Source organism: Thalia democratica, chromosome 4 (genome assembly GCF_965202585.1).
Source record: "Thalia democratica chromosome 4, ktThaDemo2.hap1.1, whole genome shotgun sequence".
Classification (NCBI taxonomy): Eukaryota; Metazoa; Chordata; class Thaliacea; order Salpida; family Salpidae; genus Thalia; species Thalia democratica.
Genome location: NC_139168.1, coordinates 50,448,396 through 50,472,175, shown reverse-complemented (window position 1 = coordinate 50,472,175; position 23,780 = coordinate 50,448,396). Strand labels below are relative to the sequence as shown.

The following is a 23,780-nucleotide window of genomic DNA, read 5'->3' as shown; positions in this document are numbered from 1 at the left end:
CGATGATCCTATGGCCACGCCGCTTATCTGATTGTAATTTTCATTATTGAAACTAAACTGTACTTCACTTGTTGCCATTTTTATCAGCTTTATAAAACAATTTTTCTCTACGTTTGGTTTTTTTATTTCATATAGCTTATCAACACTTACCTTAATTGAATCTTTCAATGGTACATTGGTGAATAATTGCTTCACCTCAAATGATGTTAAAACTGTATTGGTTGATTTAATGTTTCTGATCCTTTAAATTACCTCAAAAAAGTCTTTGACAACTAACTGTGAGTAACAAAATAAAACCGATCTAGTAAAAAGTCTATAAATATAGCTAATGTGTGCTGTGGTGACTTGATCATCGACATTATAGGTCTTAAAGGAATTTGTTGTTTATGCAGTTTTGGAAGACCATACATAAGCCTAATCGAACCAATTGATTTTTAATCCATTAAAACATATTGTTGGATCTCCTTTTAATAAACTAGCTTCTTTAGAAAATGAGAAATTGATTTTTCTGTTTTATTTAAGTTATCAAATTTACCGGTCTGTCCTAATTTTACAAATTTTGTTGTATCATTTAAAATTTCATTAATTTTGCCCAAGTATTCTATTTTATTGAATAAAACAATACTTGAACCTTTATCAGGTTTGGCTATAACGATTTCCCATTCTTTTTCATAGTATTAATTGTGTTTACTATTTCTTTTTTAATGATGAACTGATTTTTGTCCGGTACTGTATTAATACAGTTGAGAGCAATCGCTACTAAGTTAGCATTGAATATATACTTGTTATGTATCTAATTAAAGAAAATAATGTTTGAAACTTTAACTATATTTTACAAAAAACAAGATTCACAACATGTCAAAATTGTAAGAGCTTCAAATTTCGTAACTTGAATATTTAGATTTAAATTGTTGTGAAACTCATATAAAGGTATTGCAAATAATTTTTTTTTGCATGAATTTTTATAATGTACGCTATGACCTTAACTTACTCCGTAGCTATACCGTCGTATATTCACTACATTGTTAATTAATTTTAATAAAGTTTTAGTCTTAAAGTTGTTCTTAAAGTTTGATGATCTCCTATATGCTAATACTATGAAACAATGTTTTTTTGATAATAAACTGTAAAAATAAAAAATTGATAAAAACCTCCTTAAAACTAATTAAGTCGAGATCTTTAAATTGTTTGATTTAAAAAAATTACAATATAAAAGTTTCAAGGACTAATTAAACTACTACCATAAAATTAAAAGTAAAAAATAAGTATCATAAAAAGTTATTTGAAAACTGAATTTAAATAAGAAGGATGTTTTTTGTTATTGCAACAAAAAAATCATAAATATTTAAAATTTTATTTTTTAAAAATACTTTTTATAATAAATATTTTGATTATTTATAACAATAACATAACTTACAAAGTTATTTAAAGTTAAGAAAAGAACTACTTTTTTGTCAGTTTCTCACTTAGCAATGAAATTTCCATATTCGAAACTTAAATATTTGTTGTCATTTAACAACATGATTTTTATAAGGAAATTACTATTTGTTTTATTTTAGATTATAATAAGTTGACACTGCAAACATTTTAAAAACAAAGTAATTAAAATAAAAGTAGCTTTTGTACAGAAAAATATAAACTTAACGATATAGTGTACTCAGATTTATTTAAGCATAAAACCAACAAAAATAATCAAGAGCTTGAAATTTACACCTTTAGATCATTTATCTTAAAACTTGATTTTTTTTTTACATATCTAAAACAGCTATAAAAATTTACAAATTAGCTAATTTACTTTTATTTGCAATTGCTTGGCGACGACCCCATCAATTTTCTCAGCAAAAGGATCAAAATGTTTATCTTTGTATCGCATAAGTGATGGTTTAGTCAGATAACCGCATCCACCATTTAGTTCAAACTTCGCCATGTTTAATTGCATAGGAAGATCTAAATAATAGTTAGTTTAAAAAACCAATTTTTTGAATTTAACTTTAAATAAGCAAATATTTGTCCATCTATAATTATTTTAAACATAAATTCTAAATTAAATTCGTACTTTTTTCAGCATCATAAATTTATGATAATATTAGATAAACTTTGAACATAAACTAAAACTTAACTAGGTAAACTGAGCCAACAAACTATTTAGAGTTAAATAAATAATAAACATCAAGTGATACTTGAATTTAACCTTATACAAATATGTGAGAGATATTTTAAACTACTTTATAAATTTAGTAAATTATTTTTACTTAACAGATTTTTTACAGAAATTTACAAACAAAATTAAACATACAGAACTTAAAATTGATTAAACTGGATACAACTTTAATTTGTTATGTATTTCAAATACTAAATGCGTTATATCCTAATAAGCTTTAACTATTTAGATTTAAAGGAATTAAAAAGTTTAGATTTACAAAGCATATTTTAAACCAAAAAAAATTAATAGTATACACAATAATAGTAAAATAAATAAAATTCAAGAAGCAAGTAACAATAAAATGCTAACTTATTTTTCTTTGAAAAAATAAATTGTAAGAATCTGAGTAATACTTAATTTGTTGTTTTATTTTTCTTGCCAACTGTATGTTAGTGTATAAAAGCTATCAGGTTTATTTTATCATTGTTTCTAAATACAATTGTCTTAAAAAAGAAATTATTTTACAAACAAAACTTTATACTAATAAAAATCAAAACAACTTATTTCCTTTATATTTCATCGAATTCTTACCGAAAAAGTTCAATCGAAACGTTTAAATTAAAACTACCAACATTTTTAAAAAGGTGTAAAAACTGATAATATTTGATTTGATAGTGATAAACATTAGAAAAATGGTACAGCAGTAAGACATACTATAAAAAAATCTTTTTAATAGGGGGTCAAAAACCTTTAAAAAAATTAACATTCACTCTTTTGTGAAAGCTTTGAGTATAAACTAAAAGCCAGTTTCTATAGATTTTTAAAAGTATTTAACTTTTGAAATACTTGAACTTTTGTAAAAAGTTTTTGATGCAAATGTATTGACAGCACGGCTTTATTCTATGTAATATAGAAAAACATGAGATTTAAAAATTTAACCCAAATTTAGCTTTAAATAAAAGAAAAAAAACATTTTCGTATTTGTAAACACTTTCCTAACTGCTTGTTTAAATAACTCTGAACATTTATACAAATTCAGTGCATCTATTTTTGAACTGATTAATCTAATGATGTAATGCTTAACAGTTTTAGCTTACTTTAAGTGCATTTTGAAATATATTTTTCTTAAAAAGTTTATACATTAATCACTTATTTTTAGAATGCTCGGAAGTTTATTGATTAATTTCATTTAGTACATCGTCAGAATAAGGTTGCTAGAAATTAATAAATATATGGTATAAATTTTAGTCATGTATATAGATTTTTTAAATATTTAGCTAAAATAGTTACGCCATAAAGAGTAAAATTCTTTGTAATGCTTTAAACTAGAACTAAGTTATGTTTAACTGATTTGAAGTTACTTTTAAGATAAAATTGTTAGAATGAAAACATTTCAGACTGTACAAATTTTACTTGAACTAAATCAAAAACTACATTACAAAAAACGACAATAATAATACTAAAAACACACTATTTATATAGTTTTAAGATGTAGAAATCTCCTTGTTTACAAATTTTTGGCTCGCGAGTTCTAGTGAACATAGATTTTACAACTGAGAGGTGGTAAGAGTTTTTCGCTCTGGATAGAACCTCAAATTTACTATCTAGGTGGCTCTCAGCACAACTAGGATTGTTGAGGAGATGTTCATTGATGGAAGATTGTTCACCTTTTGGCTTAACGTCGCCATTGAAAATAAAGCTTTTTAGCTTTTTCGTGACATGCTGCTTTCGCCTAACGTGGTAACGTTCAGATGTTTGACCTACGCAGTCATTTAAATGACTGCAATACCATTTAAATATGTATACTACATTACTTAAATCATGGGTAGGTGTGACATCTTTCACAATTTCGTTAAGCGGGCGGTAGGTGTTGTACACAACACGTAGCGAAACGCTTAGAATTAAATGTGGCTTTTAGAGCTAATGAAGCTTACTTAGCCAACCTAGTTGAGTTTTGTGCATAGTTTTTACCGTTGAAAAATAAATTTCCGGAAAAATAACTTCTTAGACATAAATGTTATTAGAAAAAGCAACAACACCTTTTCTACTTTCGTGTACAGAAAAGAAAAGTCTAATCTTCATTACACTTCCTAGAATTCGTTTTGCCCTACTAAACAAAAACTAAAGATCATACAATGCATAACCAATAGAGCCATTGAAATTTGCACGGCCGACTGCTTGGATTTAGAATTGGACAATATTTACAAAACTAGTTTTGCATAAATAGGATCAACTCAAAATTACGTCACAATGTTTTTAGTTTTTGACTAATTTGTTTATATTTTTACTGTACTTTTGAGTGTAATTTTTAACTCAAAATCCATAGCTGATGACTATTAAGTCTGCATGAAACATATGTACTACTTTTTTTTTGAATTTTGCATTTTGAAACAAAAAAAATTAAAAGCCTTTAAAGCGGTCACAGTTAAACTTTTTTTACTTAACTAAATACTATTAAACTTTACATACAATATATAATGTACTACATACAGGGTTGCCAAAGGTTTTTGAAAAATATCTTCCGGGTTTTTTTGAATGTCTACTAGGTTTTCGAAAGTAAAAGTTTTTAGGTCTAGTTTTAGTATAAAATTTATTTTAAGATAAAAAGTGTATTAACTATGTAAAAAAAAATATTGTAGTGTAGTAATCTACAGGATCCTAAATGTTTTAAGTTTTATGTATTTCCAATAGAGAACAAACTTATAAAACTTAATTACTATAACACAATTTGTTAGTGAAAACGACTATTTAAAAATATTTTGTTTAAAAAAACACAAAGTTATTGTCTAAATATTTTATTTTAACAGTAAGAAAAAGAACGTTGTAAAAAAACCTAACATACGAAATATCAGTTTAAATATTAAATTTCAAGCTACTTATACGACTAAACTTGAGTTTTGTACCTTGTATGGCGTAGAAGAATAAGAAATTAAATATTACAATGCTTTAAAAAATAATAAACTTTAATTAATTTTTTTATGTTAAGCTTTACATTATACTTTCATTTATAAAAGTTCGAACTACAAGATGAAGAATAACTTCTTTATTAACTGTTTACATATATAATAGTAAGTAATTTAGTAAATAACATTCACTCATATCTACGCCATTAAGCTACAAAAAAACCTATTCTTGTTTTTTTAAGTTGTGATGAAGAAATAAAAGTATTTCGCCGGTTTTTGGAAGCAATCGTTTTCGCTTTTGTTCTTACAAGTAACCAGCTTCTGAAAATAACCTTTTAGAATAAACAGAAGATGGTGGTGCCAAAAGATACTTTTTTGCAAACCTGGCAAGATTTGTGCATTTTTTCTTGTTTGAGTTCCACCAGACATGAGTTTGCCAAGAACAGGGTTGCCACTCGTTTTTTCAATTTTTTTTCCAGGTTTTTCAAATTTCTTCCAGGTTGTTAAAAGTACAAATTTTTGGGTCTATTTTTAGTTTAAATTCAAGTTTAAGGTAAGAAACTGTTTAAATAGTATAAAAAGATTGAAAAGATACTGTAAAGCTACTTAAAATGTGTTTTTTAATAAAAAAATTTTAGTGATGACAAAAAATTTTTTGAGTCAAACCGAAATTTTACTACTGAACATGTTAAAAAAAATTTAAATTCCAGATTTTTCCAGGTTTTTTTTGCCTAAATTGTCAAATTCCAGGTTTTTTCAGGTTTTTCCAGGATTCCAGGTAAAGTGGCAACCCTGCAAGAAGATTCTTTAATTTCTTCAGCAGATAAATTTTCTTCAGCCTAAATAAAACTTAATTTCTGTCTCAATCTCTTGATCAACTTAATCTTGTTGCTCAATTTCGTGAGTGTTTGCACTTGTTTCCGATTTAAATGTAGAAAAGAACGAAAAAAATGTATTTTGTAAATTGAAAAATCTAAAAATAAAACAATTTTTTGCACAATTGCTGCCTCTTAAAATTATAGTATCCAAATATTAAACGAGCTGTATTTGTAGAGTTTTTACATTATCTAATATACTAAAATGATCATAAAATAGTTAAATTAAAGTTGTAAAGACTTTTAATAAGTTGAAATACATTATAATTTAAATATATGTTTTATATTAAAAAAAGAAAATATTTTAAGTTTATAAATAGAACTAAATTATAGAGTCAGTAGAAGAATCTAATCTTTAAATAAATAAACTTTTAGCAATAAACTTTAAATCAACAATTCATTATTTCTACTCTTATGGATGTATGTAACCGTGTGTTTACAACAAATGATTGAATTAACTAAACTTTAATTAATCTGTTTCGCTTGACTTATTTTATATATGTTAAATATTCTAAGCACAATAATTTTAGTATTTAAAACTGAAAGAAGCTGATCCCGGAAAACAAAGTCCAAACTAACTGTATCCGAATCCGGCAAAATCTCATCTAGGATCCGAACGGATCCGGTAGATCACTATTTTAAAGCTTGTTTAGATGTTTGAAAACAAATTAATAACTACTAAAAAAATATCTGTATGACATATTTTTTGTGTCAAATGAAAATTTATGTAAAAATTGTTTAAAATTCCTAGTTTTTTAGTGATTTTGTTCAAAATTCCAAGTACTTATCAAAGTTTCTCAAATTTTAGGTATTTCCAGGATTCCAGGTTCAGTGTTCGTCGCAATTTTTTTTTCAATTTAGCCTACTTTGGACTGTTTTAGCCTGATATTTTTCAAAGTAAGAAAAATCCCTATTACTTAATTAGTTATATAAATAAACGAAATCTGAAAAATATTAACTGTTAAAAAGAAGTTTATTACATAACTGTTATTTAAAATACATGCTTTTATAACTCATTTTGAACTTCTTTGATATAGTTATTTGCCTTAACTAAAAAAAGATTGCCTAATTTACTGAAATGTAAAGAGCTTCTTAAATAAAGAATTAAAAACTAAAGTAAGCTTCATTTTGCTAATTAAGTTTTCTAAGTGTTATAATAAACTAAAGTAGTTAAAAAATGTAAAACAAAAATTACTATTAACTCAATAACTTGTAAAGTATGATTGTACTATGAATATATGGACAGTAACTTATATATTAAAGCTAAGTTTTAGTTATGAGAATATCTCTTATAACTTTAAATAAACAAAAAGTAAAGTATATGAATAAACTGCTAAGAGTTTTAATCTAAAAAATATTTGGTATAAAGCTTCTAAATTAGAAATTGAAACAGTTAAACCAACTAAGCTCTGAAAAACATAGCTGATGTAAAAAAAATAAATAAATAGCTAAGTTGTTCAACTGTAAGTTCAACTGTATTTTTTTTAATGAATAATTATATTTATGACGTAAATAATATACTCAAAACTAAACAATAAAGAATCTTAAAATTATTTTAGAGATTCAACCAGAAGGTTTTAAGTATTTGTTTTCATCAATATTGACTGATTTTGCCTTTAATAACTAAACTTATATTTAGAAATAAATTCACACCTTAATAAGATTTACTCTAGAAAAATAAAAATCTATCTCAATTTCTTTTAACTCAGAAGTTTCAATATTTTTTATAACTTGAAATGACATAAACTGAAATTCTATATTTTTCAAGCAAAAACAAACCGAAAAAAAAATGATGTTTGGCAATTTAACAAAAAACTGGTTTAGCCTGATTGGCCTGATGCGCACGAACCCTGCAGGTTTTTTGGCATACATGTACTTATGTGTTACGTTAATTTTTATATAGTACAACTAACAAAACTTGATTTTAAAATTAAACTTTACTCAAACCTAACACTTGAAAATTTAAAGCGACGAATTGGGATCCTGCATTCCAGAAACCCTGAGGCATATAGTTTGAACTCTCAACCCTCGCTCCTTTCGGGTAAATTCTACTCATCTGACGCTGGTTGTACTTGACAAATCCAACAGGATCGTCAGTTAGTAGTTTCAATGCTGAAGTTTCAGTAAAGCTTGATATTTCGTAACTGTGATTACGGCGCTGTGATACATCAAAGGATTTGAACCTGTTTTTAATATAACTGAGTTTAGACTTAGCTACCATTAAATTTTTCAGAGAAAGTTACAGATGTAGTCTGTATGACAATATAGTGACTTCCATTCTTTGCTAGTTTTTTTATTTCCAAAGTTATTTGCCTTAACTAAAAAAGAATGCTCAATTTACTGGAATGTAAAGAGCTTATTTAAATAGAGTTTTGCAAATTAAATATCTTATTCACGACCGGTTTCGGTGGCAAAAAAGTTGCGACCTTTTCAAGCAAATTAAAATATTAAACTGCACATAACAATGTTAGTTAGTTATATTGTTATTTAAAAACTTATTCATGCGTAAAAAATATAAACAAAAACTAAAATGTTACATATTCGAAAATTTAAGCATGTTAGAGTATAATTAGGTAAAACTGGTACTAGTTTTTTTTTTTAAACGAATTGAAATTAATTAATATTAATATATTGAGTCAAAAAAAAAAGGAATTAAGACCTAAACTTTTGATGTTAAGTCAAGAGTCAACAAAACATTGATAAAACTCAAAGTCGCTGAAAATTTTAAAATCTAATTTGTCTTAAGTTAATGTAACAGTCAAGATTTAAACGGATTTAAGAACTATCTAAAAAAAAATCTAAAAATTTATCTAAGTTGAATTAAGAACTATCTAAACATTTTTTCAAATTAAACCAAATATCAACAAAAACTATAGATATTTTACTATACAACAACTATACTTGACAAAATTAACAAGAGCTTAAAAAAAACAAACCAATAAAACCAATGGAAAAAAACACAAGAAGTTATCAAATGGTACAAATACCTAGAAATGCACAAATACAAATTCATGAAATTTGACATAGAAAACTTTTATCCATCAATAACAGAAAAATTATTAAAAGATGCTCTAAATTTTGATAACAAAACCACACAAATTACAACACAAGAAAAAAAGATAATCCTTATGCACCAAAATCTGTTTTATATAACCAAGAAGAAGTATGGATAAAAATAAAAAAATAACAAAGATGAAAACAAACTTTTTGACATTACAATGGGTGGAAAGCAAGGGGCAGAAGTATGTGAATTAATTGGGCTATACATTTTACAGGGATTAAAAGATATCTTACCAAACTTAATAATTGGATTATATAGAGACGATGGACTAAAAAAATTAAGCAATGTAGAAATAGAAAAAAATAAGAAAAAATTGCACAAATTCACTAAAAGCATAGGCATAAATATAATTATAGAAAACCCCTCTTTAAAGATTGACTACTTAAACCTACTGAACCATACATTCTACCCATATAGAAAAGACAACAACAACAAAATAAGTTACATAAATTCAAAATCAAACCACCCGCCAACCATTCTGAAACAAATCCGAAAAATGGTAGACACCAGACTTTCTAATAATACAAGTAACAAAAACTTGTTCAACAACATAAAAAAGACTATAATGATGCTTTAAAGGTAAACGGATACAATTATGAAATTAACTATACAGAAGAATGCAAAAATAAAAAAGAAGCAGTAAAAGAAAAATTATATGGTACAATCCCCCATATTGCAAATCTGTAAAAACAAACATAGGTAACAAGTTTCTAAAAATAATAAATAGAAGATTTATAAATGATTCTCAAGACGGTCCAGGACACAGTCAATTGTTTTTACTTGTGAATTTTTCTCTGCATCAATAGTTACAAAAAAATAAATAAAGGATGATTTAAAAATCTACAAGTTTATTGCATACGCTTTTAAAAATTTGATTTTATACACAGTTTTGAACTACTACGTCATAATATATATTTTTAATTTTATTTACTTAGTTGCATGAATGTGTATTAGTTCTGCTAATTTAAAATTCACTGATGAAGGACTGTTGTCCGAAATCGATTTGAACACGTATGCAATAAACTTGTGGATTTTAAAACCATCGTTTATTTATATATTTTTGTAAAAACAAAAAACAAACACTTTAGAGAAAATAGTAAGTTGAAAAAATATTTAAACAAAAACAATATAAAATTAAGCTACAGCTGCATGACAAACATTGAAACAATAATAAAAAACCACAACAAAAAAAGTAATAAACAACAATAAAGTAAACATAGATGAATCATGCAACTGCAGAAAAAAAGAAACTTGCCCCGTGGAAGGAAGAGAATGTAGGGCAGAAAATGTAATTTACCAGGCAATAATAGAAACAGATAATTCATCAAAAATATACATTGGACTAAGTGCCAATCAGCTAAAAAAACGTATAACAACACACAATACAACAATAAAAAGCAATCCAAATGACAAAAACTACTTCCAGTATAAACAAGCAACTGAACTTTCAAAATTAACCCATAAATTAAAAAAAAAATAAAATAAAAACTACAAAATAAGTTGAAAAATACTACAAAGGTAAAAAAATCTAAACCAGGAATTATGACATGCAGATTGTGCTTAAAAGAAGCTTTATTAATATTTGAATCTGGTACAAATTGCATCAACAAAAGAACGGAAATTATGAACTCATGTAGACACAAAAACAAATTGTTATCAATAAACAGGAAAGCAGACAAACTTAAACCAGAATATAATAACAGTACAAAATAGGTTTTTTTAACTTTTCCATTGAGTTTTTGTTGATATTTGGTTAAAAAAAAAAAAAACGGTTAAATAGTTCTTAATTCAACTTAGATAAATTTTTAGAATTGTTTAGATAGTTCTTAGATCCGTTTAAATCTTGACTGTTACATTAACTTAAGACAAATTAGATTTTAAAATTTTCAGCAACTTTGAGTTTTATTAATGTTTTGTTGACTCTTGGCTTAACATCACAATTTTAAATAGTTTTTAATTCCATTTAGATAAATTTCAAGGTATAAACATCTCTAAATTAAAAAAAGGTCTTAATTCCTTTTATTTTGGTTCATTATATTAGTATTAATTAAATTCAATTCGTTAAAAAAAAAAAACTAGTACCAGTTTTACCTAATTATACTCTAACATGCTTTAATTTTCGAATATGTAACATTCTAGTTTTTGTTTATATTTTTCACGCATGAATAATTTTTAAAATAACAATATAAATAACTAACATTGTTATGTGCAATTTAATATTTTAATTTGCTTGAAAAGGTCGCAACTTTTTTGCCACCGAAACCGGTCGTGAAAAAATTTTTAAACTCTATTTTTCCTATTTACAAAACAAACATTAATTATAAAACTATAATATTTGAACAGCTTTTTTCCGGTGCATAACTTACTTAAAAAATATAACAGAATACATTTTATTTGTTTTAAATTTATTTTAGTACTTTCGTAGTAAGGCTCATCAGAAATTGTATCTTACTAAGTTAGAATGGATACAAATTGAAATAAATACATACTGTAGTTTAAAGTTTTAAAATAAAAAATGACGTAATAATCGAATGTTAAAAATTAACTAAGTGCTTATGCTATATATATTTGGTATACTAATAAAACTCGTTAGAATTAAAACAATCTAAAATAAACAAGCGATAAAAATTGAAGTTAAAACTATACTTTAAAATAAAATTTAACAAGAAACTAATTATTTTAAAATTACTTAATATAAGGATTTTAAAAGTCTAGTTTGGTATACGAACTTTTTCTGCTTACATAAACTGGGCTTTAAAGATTGAATACATAAGGCTTCCAAAATATGCAGTTGAAAAGAGTTCTCAGCTCTCACTAAGACTGAAAAATTCTCCTTTTTATAATTTTTAGCACAATCAGGATTGTCCAACAGATGTTGCCCAATCGCTAAAAGTATTTTTTCGTTGGTTTCTCCGAACGGCCATCAAACAAGCTTTTCAATACTTTCGGAACATGCTGATCGATTCTTACATGAAACCCTTGAGATGTTTTTACCACGTAGTCACTATCACAGTGACAACTAAATTTATAGATGATGTTATTTTTTTCATGGGTGGGAGAAACATCTTTGTAAATTCCACTTAGAGGTCGATCAGTATACAAAACTGTTCTTAAATGAACAGAGCTGAAAACTTGGCTTATTTCCTTTGAAATTTTCTTAGAAAACCTCTCAGAAATATTTCCAAGATAAGGAATTTTTAAGTATACTGGACACTTCTGAGGGCCAATCATTTTTAAAGCTGTTGAACTTCTAGCTCTTGTTATAACTTTCGAAACTAAGTTACCTGGATAACCAAGCGAAAGGAAAGTGTTTTGAAGTGTTTTCAACTCGCCTTCAAGAAAGCAAGGAGAACAAAGTCCGGTGAAACGCTTCACCATACCTGTTAAAACACCTAACTTCTGCTTGACTGGACCAAAAGATACCCACGGTACATATAATGCTTCTGAATTCAATTTACGAAAAGTTTTAGTTAAAAGTTCCCCATCAACTGATCGTTGGACACAAACATCTAAAAAGTTTAATAAATTGTTGTGTTTTTTTTTCTTTTGTAAAACTGAGGTATTTGTGAAGATTATTTAGGTAATTTAGAAAACCGGAACTTTCTTGTCTATTTTCAAACATGACAAAAGTGTCATCTACGTATCGAAGATACATAAGAGGACTTTTACAGTTCAGGAACAACTTACTTTATAGGTAACTAACAAAAATATTAGCCAAGATAGGACCTAATGTGATTCCATTGCAACCCCATCTATCTGTTTGTACATTTTACCATCAAAACTAAACTCAACACCTAAAACAGCATTGTGTAACATTTCTTTGCACACGAATTCCGGCATCTGAGGGTGGTTTAAATCTAAATGATACAATACTTATAAGCAAATTTTAATAACCTCCACTACTGGAATATTAGTTAACAAGCTTTTGATATCATATGAAATCATATAGCTACTTCTCGGCGATTGGGCAACATTTGTTGGACAATCCTGATTGTGCTAAAAATTATAAAAGGAGAATTTTTCAGTCTTAGTGAGAGCTGAGAACTCTTTTCAACTGCATATTTTGGAAGCCTTATGTATTCAATCTTTAAGGGCCAGTTTATGTAAGCAGAAAAAGTTCGTATACCAAACTAGACTTTTAAAATCCTTATATTAAGTAATTTTAAAATAATTAGTTTCTTGTTAAATTTTATTTTAAAGTATAGTTTTAACTTCAATTTTTATCGCTTGTTTATTTTAGATTGTTTTAATTCTAACGAGTTTTATTAGTATACCAAATATATATAGCATAAGCACTTAATTAATTTTTAACATTCGATTTTTACGTCATTTTTTATTTTAAAACTTTAAACTACAGTATGTATTTATTTCAATTTGTATTCATTCTAACTTAGTAAGATACAATTTCTGATGAGCCTTACTACGAAAGAACTAAAATAAATTTAAGAAAAATAAATTGTATTCTGTTATATTTTTAAAAACTATAAAACTAGAAAAAAAAGTTTAGCAGACTACCTAACAGGTTGTATATAGTTGACGAGTTGGCTCATATACTCAGAAGCTTTACTTTCTTTGGAAGCTGTACCTGAATCCTTTGCATGAACCTCGTAATCAGCTGTAGTCAGTTCTCCTTCTTCGTCCTCTTCCTCCTCTTCATCAAACATATCGCCTTCACCTTCACATATTTTGTATAAAAACAGTTTTACATAAAGTTGAAAACATGGTTTTATTGCAAAATGAGTTGAGTAATAAAATTAGTGTTTAGATTAATAAAATTTGTATATTTCTAAGCCAGAGTCTGAAAAATAGGTTGCATGCGCAAGATCCAGCCCGCAATGTAAAAATATCCGGTCCTTGACTTGAAACTTTATTTTAATTTTTATATGAATTTAAAAAACTTTTCAATCATAGTTTACAAATATGTTTTTGTTTTAATTTTTAGCAAAGAGTGTTCCTAAAATGGTTTTTCATCATAGCTTTCTGCTGAACTTTTTTTTTCTTTGTAAAAAGGAATATTAAAGAATACTACGACCCGCTAAATACTTTGTCTTAAATTGTTAATTACAAAATACTAACCCCTAAATAAAGCAGTTTGTATTTATACAAACAAACTGAATTTTGTGAATACATCACTAAGTGTTTAGTATATGATCAATAATGGATATTTTATTTGTTGAACTTTATAATGACTACTTTGTTTTCTATGACAAAGAAAATGTTCCTAATTTTTATTAAAAAAGCAGTAGTAAAAATTCCTATATATTTTTATTAATGATAAAACTGTATGTAAATATACAATGAAAATCAAAATTAATGAATATCAAATGAATGTAATTATTTTTTTAATTTATACATTTTCTAATATAAACAAGTCAAGACAAATGTATATTGTATATACGTTGAAAATAGTAACTTGTTTCAGTGCACTGTATTAAAACTATTGGAATTTACTCTTAGCAAATAAAACTTTCTTTGTTTTATATAAAATTAAATTACTTACTATATAAATGTTTAACAACTACAAACTATATGTGTTTGAAACTATGTTCCAGATTTTGATTATTTTAATCAAATAAAAATTAGAAGTTTTAAAGATAGACGGCTTAATTTCTCTACGAATTTCTTAAATATTTTTTTTTAATAAAACATTTTACATATGTTAATTCAAAAAACAGCATGTTTACTTTTAAATTGTTAGACAGCTGAATATAACTAAATAAAAACGTTATGTAGAAAGTTTTGAAAAAAAGGGAGGCTTGGATTTTAGGTTAATTTTGTAGGACTGTTTCATATACATACAGTAATAAAACCGACACATAAGTGAGTTTTTTTAACTTTTAGAGCTAGGAAAAGGTTCGAGTAACGGTTTGGGTGGGGGTTAAAAGTATGGTGTAAAATATAACGAGAAAATAAACATACTCATTAAGCGTATTAAAAATGCATGTATAAAAGCAGTCTTACAAATTTGTCCTAGAAATCCGAGCCACCTTAAACTAATAACAAAATATCACAGGCTAAAAAACAAAGAATGTGTAAAAGACATGTATGTTTTAGACAACTAAATCATTTCTACATGGTAAAATAAAACTATATTTTTGTATACCTTATTACATTATTTGCTAAACAAGAAGGTAAACTTTAAAAAGTAAAAAAACTAAACATTGTTTTCCACTTGAGAATAATAGGTTTGAACTACAATTAAATATTACCTTTTTCTGTAGTATTAGATGTAGTTCTGCTAATTTTAACTTTTTCGTCAGTGTTCAAAGAAGCTTCGATAGTACTATTTTTTTCATTTGTAGTGTTTTTATTAGGCTCATCTTTTTCTGAATTCAAATTATCTAAATAAAAATGTTTAAAAACATATTAGAGCTTCAATAAAGTATATAAATATTTAAAAAACAGCGTTGTTTAAATTGAAACATAAAGATCTATCAACAAATCTTAAAATATTTTAGTTTATCAATTACATTTATAATCCACTGTTTGAGTATGTTTAATTTAAACTATTTTTTATGTTAAAAATATATATACTACCACGTTAATTTAAAGCTATTTTTTGGATTTATTTTCCTATGAGCAAAAATAGCCGTTTCACCTTTTTTGATAGAATTTGATTGTGTGTCCTTTTTGGTGTCTAAAATTTTTGAAGAATCAGCATCTCCATTCGACATTGATGTATCGCCAGGTAAACACGTCACACTCGCATCAGCTGGTCGTAATTTAGGTGTTGAAACTGATTTTATGTTATGCATCTTTTATATATAAATGTCAAATCGAACTATTTCATTTATTTTAGTTTTAAATTCCGTATATTTAACTTTTAAGAATACAATAAAAGTTTTCAGGCAATCAAAAAGGAGAATAATAGTGAGTTTAATTTTAAATTCAACTTAATTCTCGGATATGCTTACCTTTCTTTAAAAACAAATTTTTAAACGAAATATTTCTACGAATTAAAACTTATATGTTACAAGTGTATTTTTATGCATAGGAAACAATTGAAATTTATTATGCATATATACTTTAAGCTTTTAACTTAGTTATGCCATAAATTAAAAAATGAACACTTTTAATGGAATTTTGTTTAAATTAAAAAGTTTCATGTTGAGATTTCTTGTTTTATCAATATTTTTATTGGGTAATACCAAATCAAAAATTTTATTTAATTTTCAGGGATTTTTTGACTTAAGGTAAAATTATGTTGAAAATAAATAACTATTACATATTATTAACATACATTAACCAAAAAAAAATAAAAATGTTAGAAAATTATTATGCAATTGTAACCAATAATTAGGATCAGTTTTAAACAATTCTGAGATGTTTAATTAAGCATTATCTATTGCTTCACACAAAATAGTACGCAAATAATACTTCATTAAAATATTTTAAACAAACCAAAAAGACATTGAAACTTTTGCAAAACTTTAACTATAAAATTTTATAGTCAGTATCAATTTTTTTTCTTACTTATCGTTGTTGAGAAATTTAAAAAATATATATATATTGTGGTAAGAAGCAAAATTATTTAAAACTAAAACTACAGAGATAAAATTATTGAAGTCAATAAAACAACGTTTTGTTTTCGATTTAGTAGAGATAAAAGTGTTAATATTTATTGACAAAAACCTTTTGGATCTTTACTTTTTTTCTTTTGAGAACTGTCAACATTGTGCTTTCTACTACCTATAAATTAAACACTACATTTCGTTTCGAACTATTAGATAAGTTATTACTAACTAAAACACTTAAAAAATATATAATATTTAAAATATACATGAAACTTATAGATTAAGGACAAAAGAAAATTGTTTAAAGTGAGGCGACATATTTAAGAAAAAAAGAAAATAGAAACAAGTATTTGAATGAAGCAACGTTATTAAAAAATGTTAATTGCTTTATAAGACATTATATATTGTTTATATATATATTAGTAATTAACTATATTACCTTCTCGAGATAGCAATGACTTTTTATCAGCTTCCGAGTCTCCATATAATGACTTTCGTTTACCTTGTAAGTTTACACTCAACTATATTTTTTTACTAACTTGAAACGTTAAGAAAATTAAATAAATTAAAGCTATAAAGAAGTAATTATTTTTAATAATACTTTTGATTTTTTAAATTTAATTGTATTTAAAAGCATAGTTTAAACGTGTTTCATTGTCTAATTTTCTAAATATTATTATTATTATTATATTGTTTATTGTGCAATGTTGGACTCAGGCATCAAAACCTGAGCCACTTAAACAGGACACACAAAAAGAGAAAAAGAAAATAAACTTATATTCAAAACTTTAAGATAAATTATACATATATATATATACAAACATAATTTAAATGGAAACACAAAGTTAAACACAATATGATAAACAAATGAACTAAATTGAAAATTCAGTTCAAAAAATTCAAATTTATATATTACTTAGTATACACAGTAAAGAAGTTTGTCTAAAATCATGGCTTATAAAACAATATTCATAACTACAAAATATATAAGTAAACTAATAGTTTGTAGGGGGGAGGCGTAGGAAAACGAATATTTTTCCTTTTGTTACAGTGGAAAATTAGTTAATTTTACTGGTATTTATCGTATTTAAGTCAAATCTTTTTAGCTTTAAACGAAATTGTTCTACCCTCTCACAAGATACTATATCCTGAGGTAGTCTGTTCCACATAGCTTTTGCTCTGTGAAAAAATGCGCCTTGCCACTGACTGTTTTGAAAATCATGTTTACATTTTATTTTCAAATTATTTCCTCTTAGTTGATATTTATTTTGGGAAAAACTAAAAAACTGGTTAAAAAAACTTTTATATTTGCCATTGATAATTTTGTAAAGAATTAATAAATCAAATTCCCATCTTCTATATTCCAGTGATTTCAATCCAAATTTAATCATTCTATCATTATATGACGTGTAAGATATGTTGCAACGATTACAAATATGACGGGTAAAACTCCTTTGCACAGATTCAATTTTTTTAATATCCTTTTTTAAATGGGGTGACCAAATTTGGGTACTAAACTCAAGTTTAGGGCGAACGTATGTTTTAAATAGTTTTGTCAGAATTGAAGCAGAATTAGTTTTAAAACTTTTCAATATTTGATAACATGTAGTTTTTGCAATCTTATATAAATAGTTGATATGTTCATTCCATTTCAAATCTTTGGAAATATAAATTCCTAAATCTTTAAAAACTTTAATTTCTGGTAACTTGATGTTATTGATTAAGAGGTCAGTTGGAGAAGATTCTTTTTTGTTAATGGTTAGAATTTTACATTTGCTAGGATTTAAGTTTAGTTTTCTTGTTTTTAACCATATGTAAATATTATCTAAAGATAGTTGTAATGAAGTATTTGACTGACTAAAGATTTTGGCATCATCTGCAAATAAGCTTAACTCACTTTTAATATCAATGTTTGAACAAATATCATTAATATAAATTAAAAAGAGAAGGGGACCAACTACACCACCTTGTGGTACTCCACTGTAGATTGTTAAAGAGTCAGAAAGCGTATTATTGATGAGTACTCTTTGTGATCTATTATTTAAAAAGTTATCAAACCAATCAATTAAGCTTTCATGTAGCCCATACTGATTTAAAATTTTTAATAATCTTTTGTGTGATACTGAATCAAAGGCTTTTTGAATATCCGTATAAACTACTTTAGTAAATTCATTTTTGAGATAAGGAACTAACCAAGAATGTAAGCATGTTAACAGTTGAATGGTTGATGAGCGGTTTGGAACAAAACCAAACTGTTTGTTAGTTAATAATTTGTTATCAAAGAGATGATTGAGAATTTTTACAGATACAATATGTTCATAAATTCTTGAAAAGCCACTTGTTAGAGATATTGGTCTGTAATTTAATGCATCATGTATATTACCTTTCTTGTGCACAGGAATAATAAAAGATGTTTTCCATTGTTTAGGAACATCAGATAGTTCTAGAGAGCAATTAAATATTAATGAAAGTGGAAATATTATTGATTGGATAACATGCTTGATATAATAGGGTGGAATGTTTTCTGGCGTTCTTATGATTTTATCTTTTAAGTGGTTAATTGAACTTATAATGTCTTCATAGGTTATGAAAAAATTTTGCATCTTACTACAATTCTTTTGGGGTAGCTTAAAAGACTGGTAACTCTCGTCTTTTTTAAAAACTTTTTGAAAATTTATGTTAAAAAGTGTTGCTATTTCAAAATCTGAGGTTACTGTTTTGTTTTTATCATTATCATATAAGAGATGTATGGAATTATTTAACTTAAGTTTAGATTTCACGTAGCTATAAAACTTTTTTAAATTTGGGTTTTTGCAGAATTTGTTTTCATATTCAAAGTTGTATTTTTTAACAGCTAATTGATATTCTTTAGACTTGTTTTTGTATTTTATCAAAAGTGATTTATTTGTCTTACTTTTTTTGTATAGATTCGCTTTTTCTTTTAATAACTTTTTAATATGAGATGGATATTTTTTACTTTTGTTATTTTTAGAAAAAATTGGAACAAAACGTTTGATTGAGATTTGGATTGAGCTAATGAATTGATCGTAGAAATGTTGGAGATTTTCTGAATTTTTAAATAAAGAGGTCCAATTAATTTTTGACAGGAAATCATTGATGCTTTCAAAATCTGCTTTTTTATAGTCATATGAGACTTCTTTAGCAATAGGTACTATTTTATTTTCAATTTTAATTTTTAGTGAAAGCAAGTTATGGTCACAAGTGTTTGTTAATGGAAAATTAGTTGAGTGTGATATGATTCTATCTAGACCAAAATGATTGCAAATTATGAGATCAAGAATGTTACCATTCTTATGGGTTGGATTTTCAATTACTTGGGTTAAAAAATTGTCTGTACAAAAATTAAGAAAACACTCATGGGGTTTATTGAAATCTGCGCTAGGAATCCTCCAATCTATATTTGGCATATTAAAATCACCAAGAACATAAAAAGAACACTCTTATGTAAAAACCATTTTAATCATTTTGATTACATTTTGAACAGTCAGTGCGCATCTAGCAGACAGTGGAGGAAGGTAGACACAACAAAATCTTAATTTCAAAACTATATAAACTTTTTTTTTATTTAAATGTACAAAAAACTTAAAAAAAAGTTTTTATTTAGAAAATTAGACAATGAAACACGTTTAAACTATGCTTTTATATCTTTAATTAGTGGTGACAACATAGTAGTATTGAAAAAACAATTCTTATATCAGTAGCAAAGGAGTATTCCGGATTTACTATTAAAACTGAAGGTGACAAGTTCATTTATTGATTATAACGTTTTAAATAGTATTATCTAAGTAAGACAACATAAACAGTTTTGTTTAATTTTAAGTTTAAGTAAAAAAAATTTCAAGGCCACCAATTAATAAAAAGTATGATAAACAATTTACAAGGTTTAAACTATTAAAAAACATAACAGAGTATAAATTTAAAACTTACATTTATACTTATAAAAATGTTAAATAACTTACTAAAAATTACTAAAAATTAACATTAATACTTATAAAAACGTTATGTAACTTACATATACAAAAGAGCTAGTTAACTTGTACAAAACTTACTTCCATTGTTATCTTGAGTCGATTGTTTTCTGCGTTCCTCTGTTTTATTTAAAACATTCAAATACAATATAAAAAACAAACAAAAATGACTCATAACTTTCGTTCATGAACTTATTCATAACTACTTTAATAACATTATAATAAGCAAAATTTTACTTAATTATAATTTAAATTCGATTAGTAATTAAATTATGCAAAATTATACATTAAATTTAAACAACAAAATATCAGCAATATAGTATACAATATAAAAAACATAACTTCGAAAATAATACAATATTGGGTATTTACTGCGATAAAAAAATACATAAGTAAGTAAAAATATAAAAATTTGTGTTCTGTTTAAAAATTTTATGGTGTATTCAAAAGGTTACCTTCCACAAAGTTTTATTACTAATATATAGGTCTTATGGTATTATGACACATTAATTTTTTAATTTTAGAAAAAATTAATGTTTTTAAATGTTTAATGAAAAAAGGCAGTTTTAGTCGATATAGTTTAATTTTGATTGAAAAAGTATTAAAAAAGGTAGTTTACTCTTACAACGAAAATAACTTTTTGAGACGCTTTGAAACTAAATATTTTAAATTTTTAATGTACTTCAATTATCGTTAACAATACTTTATAATCATTAACTTTGGTATTAACCGTCATACTTTAATCAAAAAAACTTATTTTTATTTACAGCACTAGATTGAGTAAAGTTTTACATCAAACTAATAATTAAAAAGTGTTAATTTTTTTAATATTTTATTATTGAGGAATTTTAAGATAACTTGATATTATTAATAAGCAAAACATATTTAGTAGGTAAAATGTAAACTAGTAAATAAATGATAACAAAACATATAAAATGTTTTTTTTAATTCATCAAAATAATATTTTGACTATAAATTGGAAAAACATTAAGTAACTGAAGTAAACTATAAAACTAATTTTTAAATAGTCATAAACAAAAAACAACTTTGAGGAGGTATTCTTTGTTTTTTATTCTTTATGATAATTTTATACTGTAGCTCTTTTGGTGAAGGTAAAGGTTTTCCAGCTATTAACTGTAAAATTGTAAAAAATTATATTTTATATACATTTATAGAATATACTATTTTACAACATATGTAATAAAAAAAGTTAATTAAATTAACTACAACCATGCGTAATTTAGTAGATTGTTATATATGTGTTTATTATAAATACTATTAATTTATATTAAACGTACATTGTTAAATAATTTAAAATTTCTTATAGTTATTGTTAGACGAAAAGTTTTCAAATATGTATTTATCACAATAAGACATGTCAGAAGCGAGCACATTGCTTTAATAAATTTTATTTATTTCATATCATCATCTTTAATTCCATATTTAATTTATGACATAAATTCATATTTTACAATTTTTTTTTTTACCAACTTTATGTATAATTTATTCATTTGTTTCCATAAATACAGATATGACTTAAAAGTTTATAACATGTAGTAATTTTTAACGTTGAAAGGTGGCTAATCATTTACTATATCTCAGTTAATATTTAAAGTAGAAGTTTATTTTTACAGAACTCTTATGTTGAAGTTTAAAATTATACTTAAAAACAGTTTATAGGTATAAGAAAATATTACAGGATATTCATCTAATGGATCAATCAAGAGTTTGTCACCAAAAATTTCACGACAATATTTAGCCATCTTCGCTTGCTGCTCCGGCCTGTTAAAACAAAATACACTTATTGAAAAAAATTGTTTTAAGAATAAAAATTAACTAATTTTTTTATAATAAAATAAGACTACAATTTCAAATAAAATTACTAAAACCAATGAATTTAATTAAAAAACATAATAAGTTTTTCAATTACTACTTTTTTGTAAAGTTCTAAACATTTTTATGTCATAAATTTTAGCAAACTTATTTTGTTTTAAAATCAATTTACTAACATAATGTTTCTAACAATAAATTTTAGATATTTTTTTCAATAGGCTTAAGCATAAAAATGTTTAAATATTCAATCTAAATGTTGTACGTTTTTATATAGTTAAAACTTCAGTACACATAAAAACAAAAACTTGCAGTTTAAAGTTTAAAACTCTTAAAAGTAGTTTTATCTATGCCAAACAATCTTGAAAAAATAAACATTATATAAAATCAAAAGTTTTATTTTATTTGTAAAATTTCTTAATTACTATACAAACTAGTTCTATATACCGATCTGTTTGAAATAAAAATTACTATCAATATCGAACAAGAATTTTCAAAAATAAATGATTTATTATTTTCATTATTAATATTAAAAATTAAACTTTGATAACATTAAAGTTGAGTTTAAATAAACTGTTTAATGACTTTTAAAACAGGTTTACAAGTAAAATATTAAATTAGAAACACCTAATTTATATTTTTAACAAATCAACCAACACGTCTACATGATTCTCGAAACTAAGAACTACGGGAAGTGAAGATGTTTTGAAAGCACTTTCATTAATTGCTTCTATGACGTCACGAAACAAGACGTCGGTACAAAAAGTAAATCCGTGGGTTATTGCAGGTTCCTCCTCTCTGTCCCAAATGTCTAACTCAACACAGCGACATCCGGTGAGCAAAACTTGACGATACATCTCAGTGGATGACTTGCTACGCAGTTGACCACCTACAATCAAAAACTAAAAACAAGCAGAACTTTAATTTTAATGTAAACGATAAAAACTTTGATGTAGGTGCTAAAACTTAAAACTATAATGTATATCTTATAAACTATAAACTAAACTGCTTTTACCGAGAAAAACCTAGAAAAAATCTAGAAGCTTAAAAAAAGGTTTATAGGCGTAGAATAGAATTTGTAGCTCAAAATATTTTTATTATTTTTATTTTTAAGATTGGCTAGAGGTCTTTTTACTGCAGGTTTATATTTAGCATACAACCACCTTGTTGTTTTATTTTTTACATTTCAACTTTCATATTAAACACAAACCCGTAATTTATAACATAGCTTAATTATTAAATACTTAAAACATCTGTATAAAATCTTTAATTTAGATACCCGACTGCTCCTTTCTAAAACAATAATCAATTAATTATCTTACTTATTGTGTAATATATTTATGTAGTTTAAGTCATGGTGGTTTTATGTATGGCGCTGTAACTTAATTATTGGTCAGGGCTTTGAGAGCTTAATAAGAGGTTTGATTTTTGTGCTTTGTTTTTTTTTTTTTAATCCAATCTGCTT

General features: G+C 25.3%; 1 protein-coding gene across 3 annotated transcripts in view; it reads right to left on the bottom strand.

The window, feature by feature from the left end:
• Window positions 1–23,780, bottom strand: part of LOC145834266 (1-phosphatidylinositol 4,5-bisphosphate phosphodiesterase beta-3-like) — a 55,337-nt gene that overhangs the window by 13,156 nt on the left and 18,401 nt on the right. For 2 of the 3 annotated variants that reach the window (XM_082941649.1, XM_082941651.1), the window contains 11 exons: window positions 22,973–23,204; window positions 22,183–22,267; window positions 21,532–21,619; window positions 20,567–20,605; window positions 16,936–16,998; window positions 16,615–16,671; window positions 15,581–15,718; window positions 15,192–15,323; window positions 13,498–13,657; window positions 7,869–8,104; window positions 1,796–1,947 (listed from right to left, as the gene is read on the bottom strand). In XM_082941649.1, coding sequence (XP_082797775.1) covers window positions 1,796–1,947; window positions 7,869–8,104; window positions 13,498–13,657; window positions 15,192–15,323; window positions 15,581–15,718; window positions 16,615–16,671; window positions 16,936–16,998; window positions 20,567–20,605; window positions 21,532–21,619; window positions 22,183–22,267; window positions 22,973–23,204 — 1,382 coding nt within the window. The remainder of the gene's footprint in view (window positions 1–1,795; window positions 1,948–7,868; window positions 8,105–13,497; window positions 13,658–15,191; window positions 15,324–15,580; window positions 15,719–16,614; window positions 16,672–16,935; window positions 16,999–20,566; window positions 20,606–21,531; window positions 21,620–22,182; window positions 22,268–22,972; window positions 23,205–23,780) is intronic. The other variant, XM_082941650.1, reaches the window with a different exon arrangement.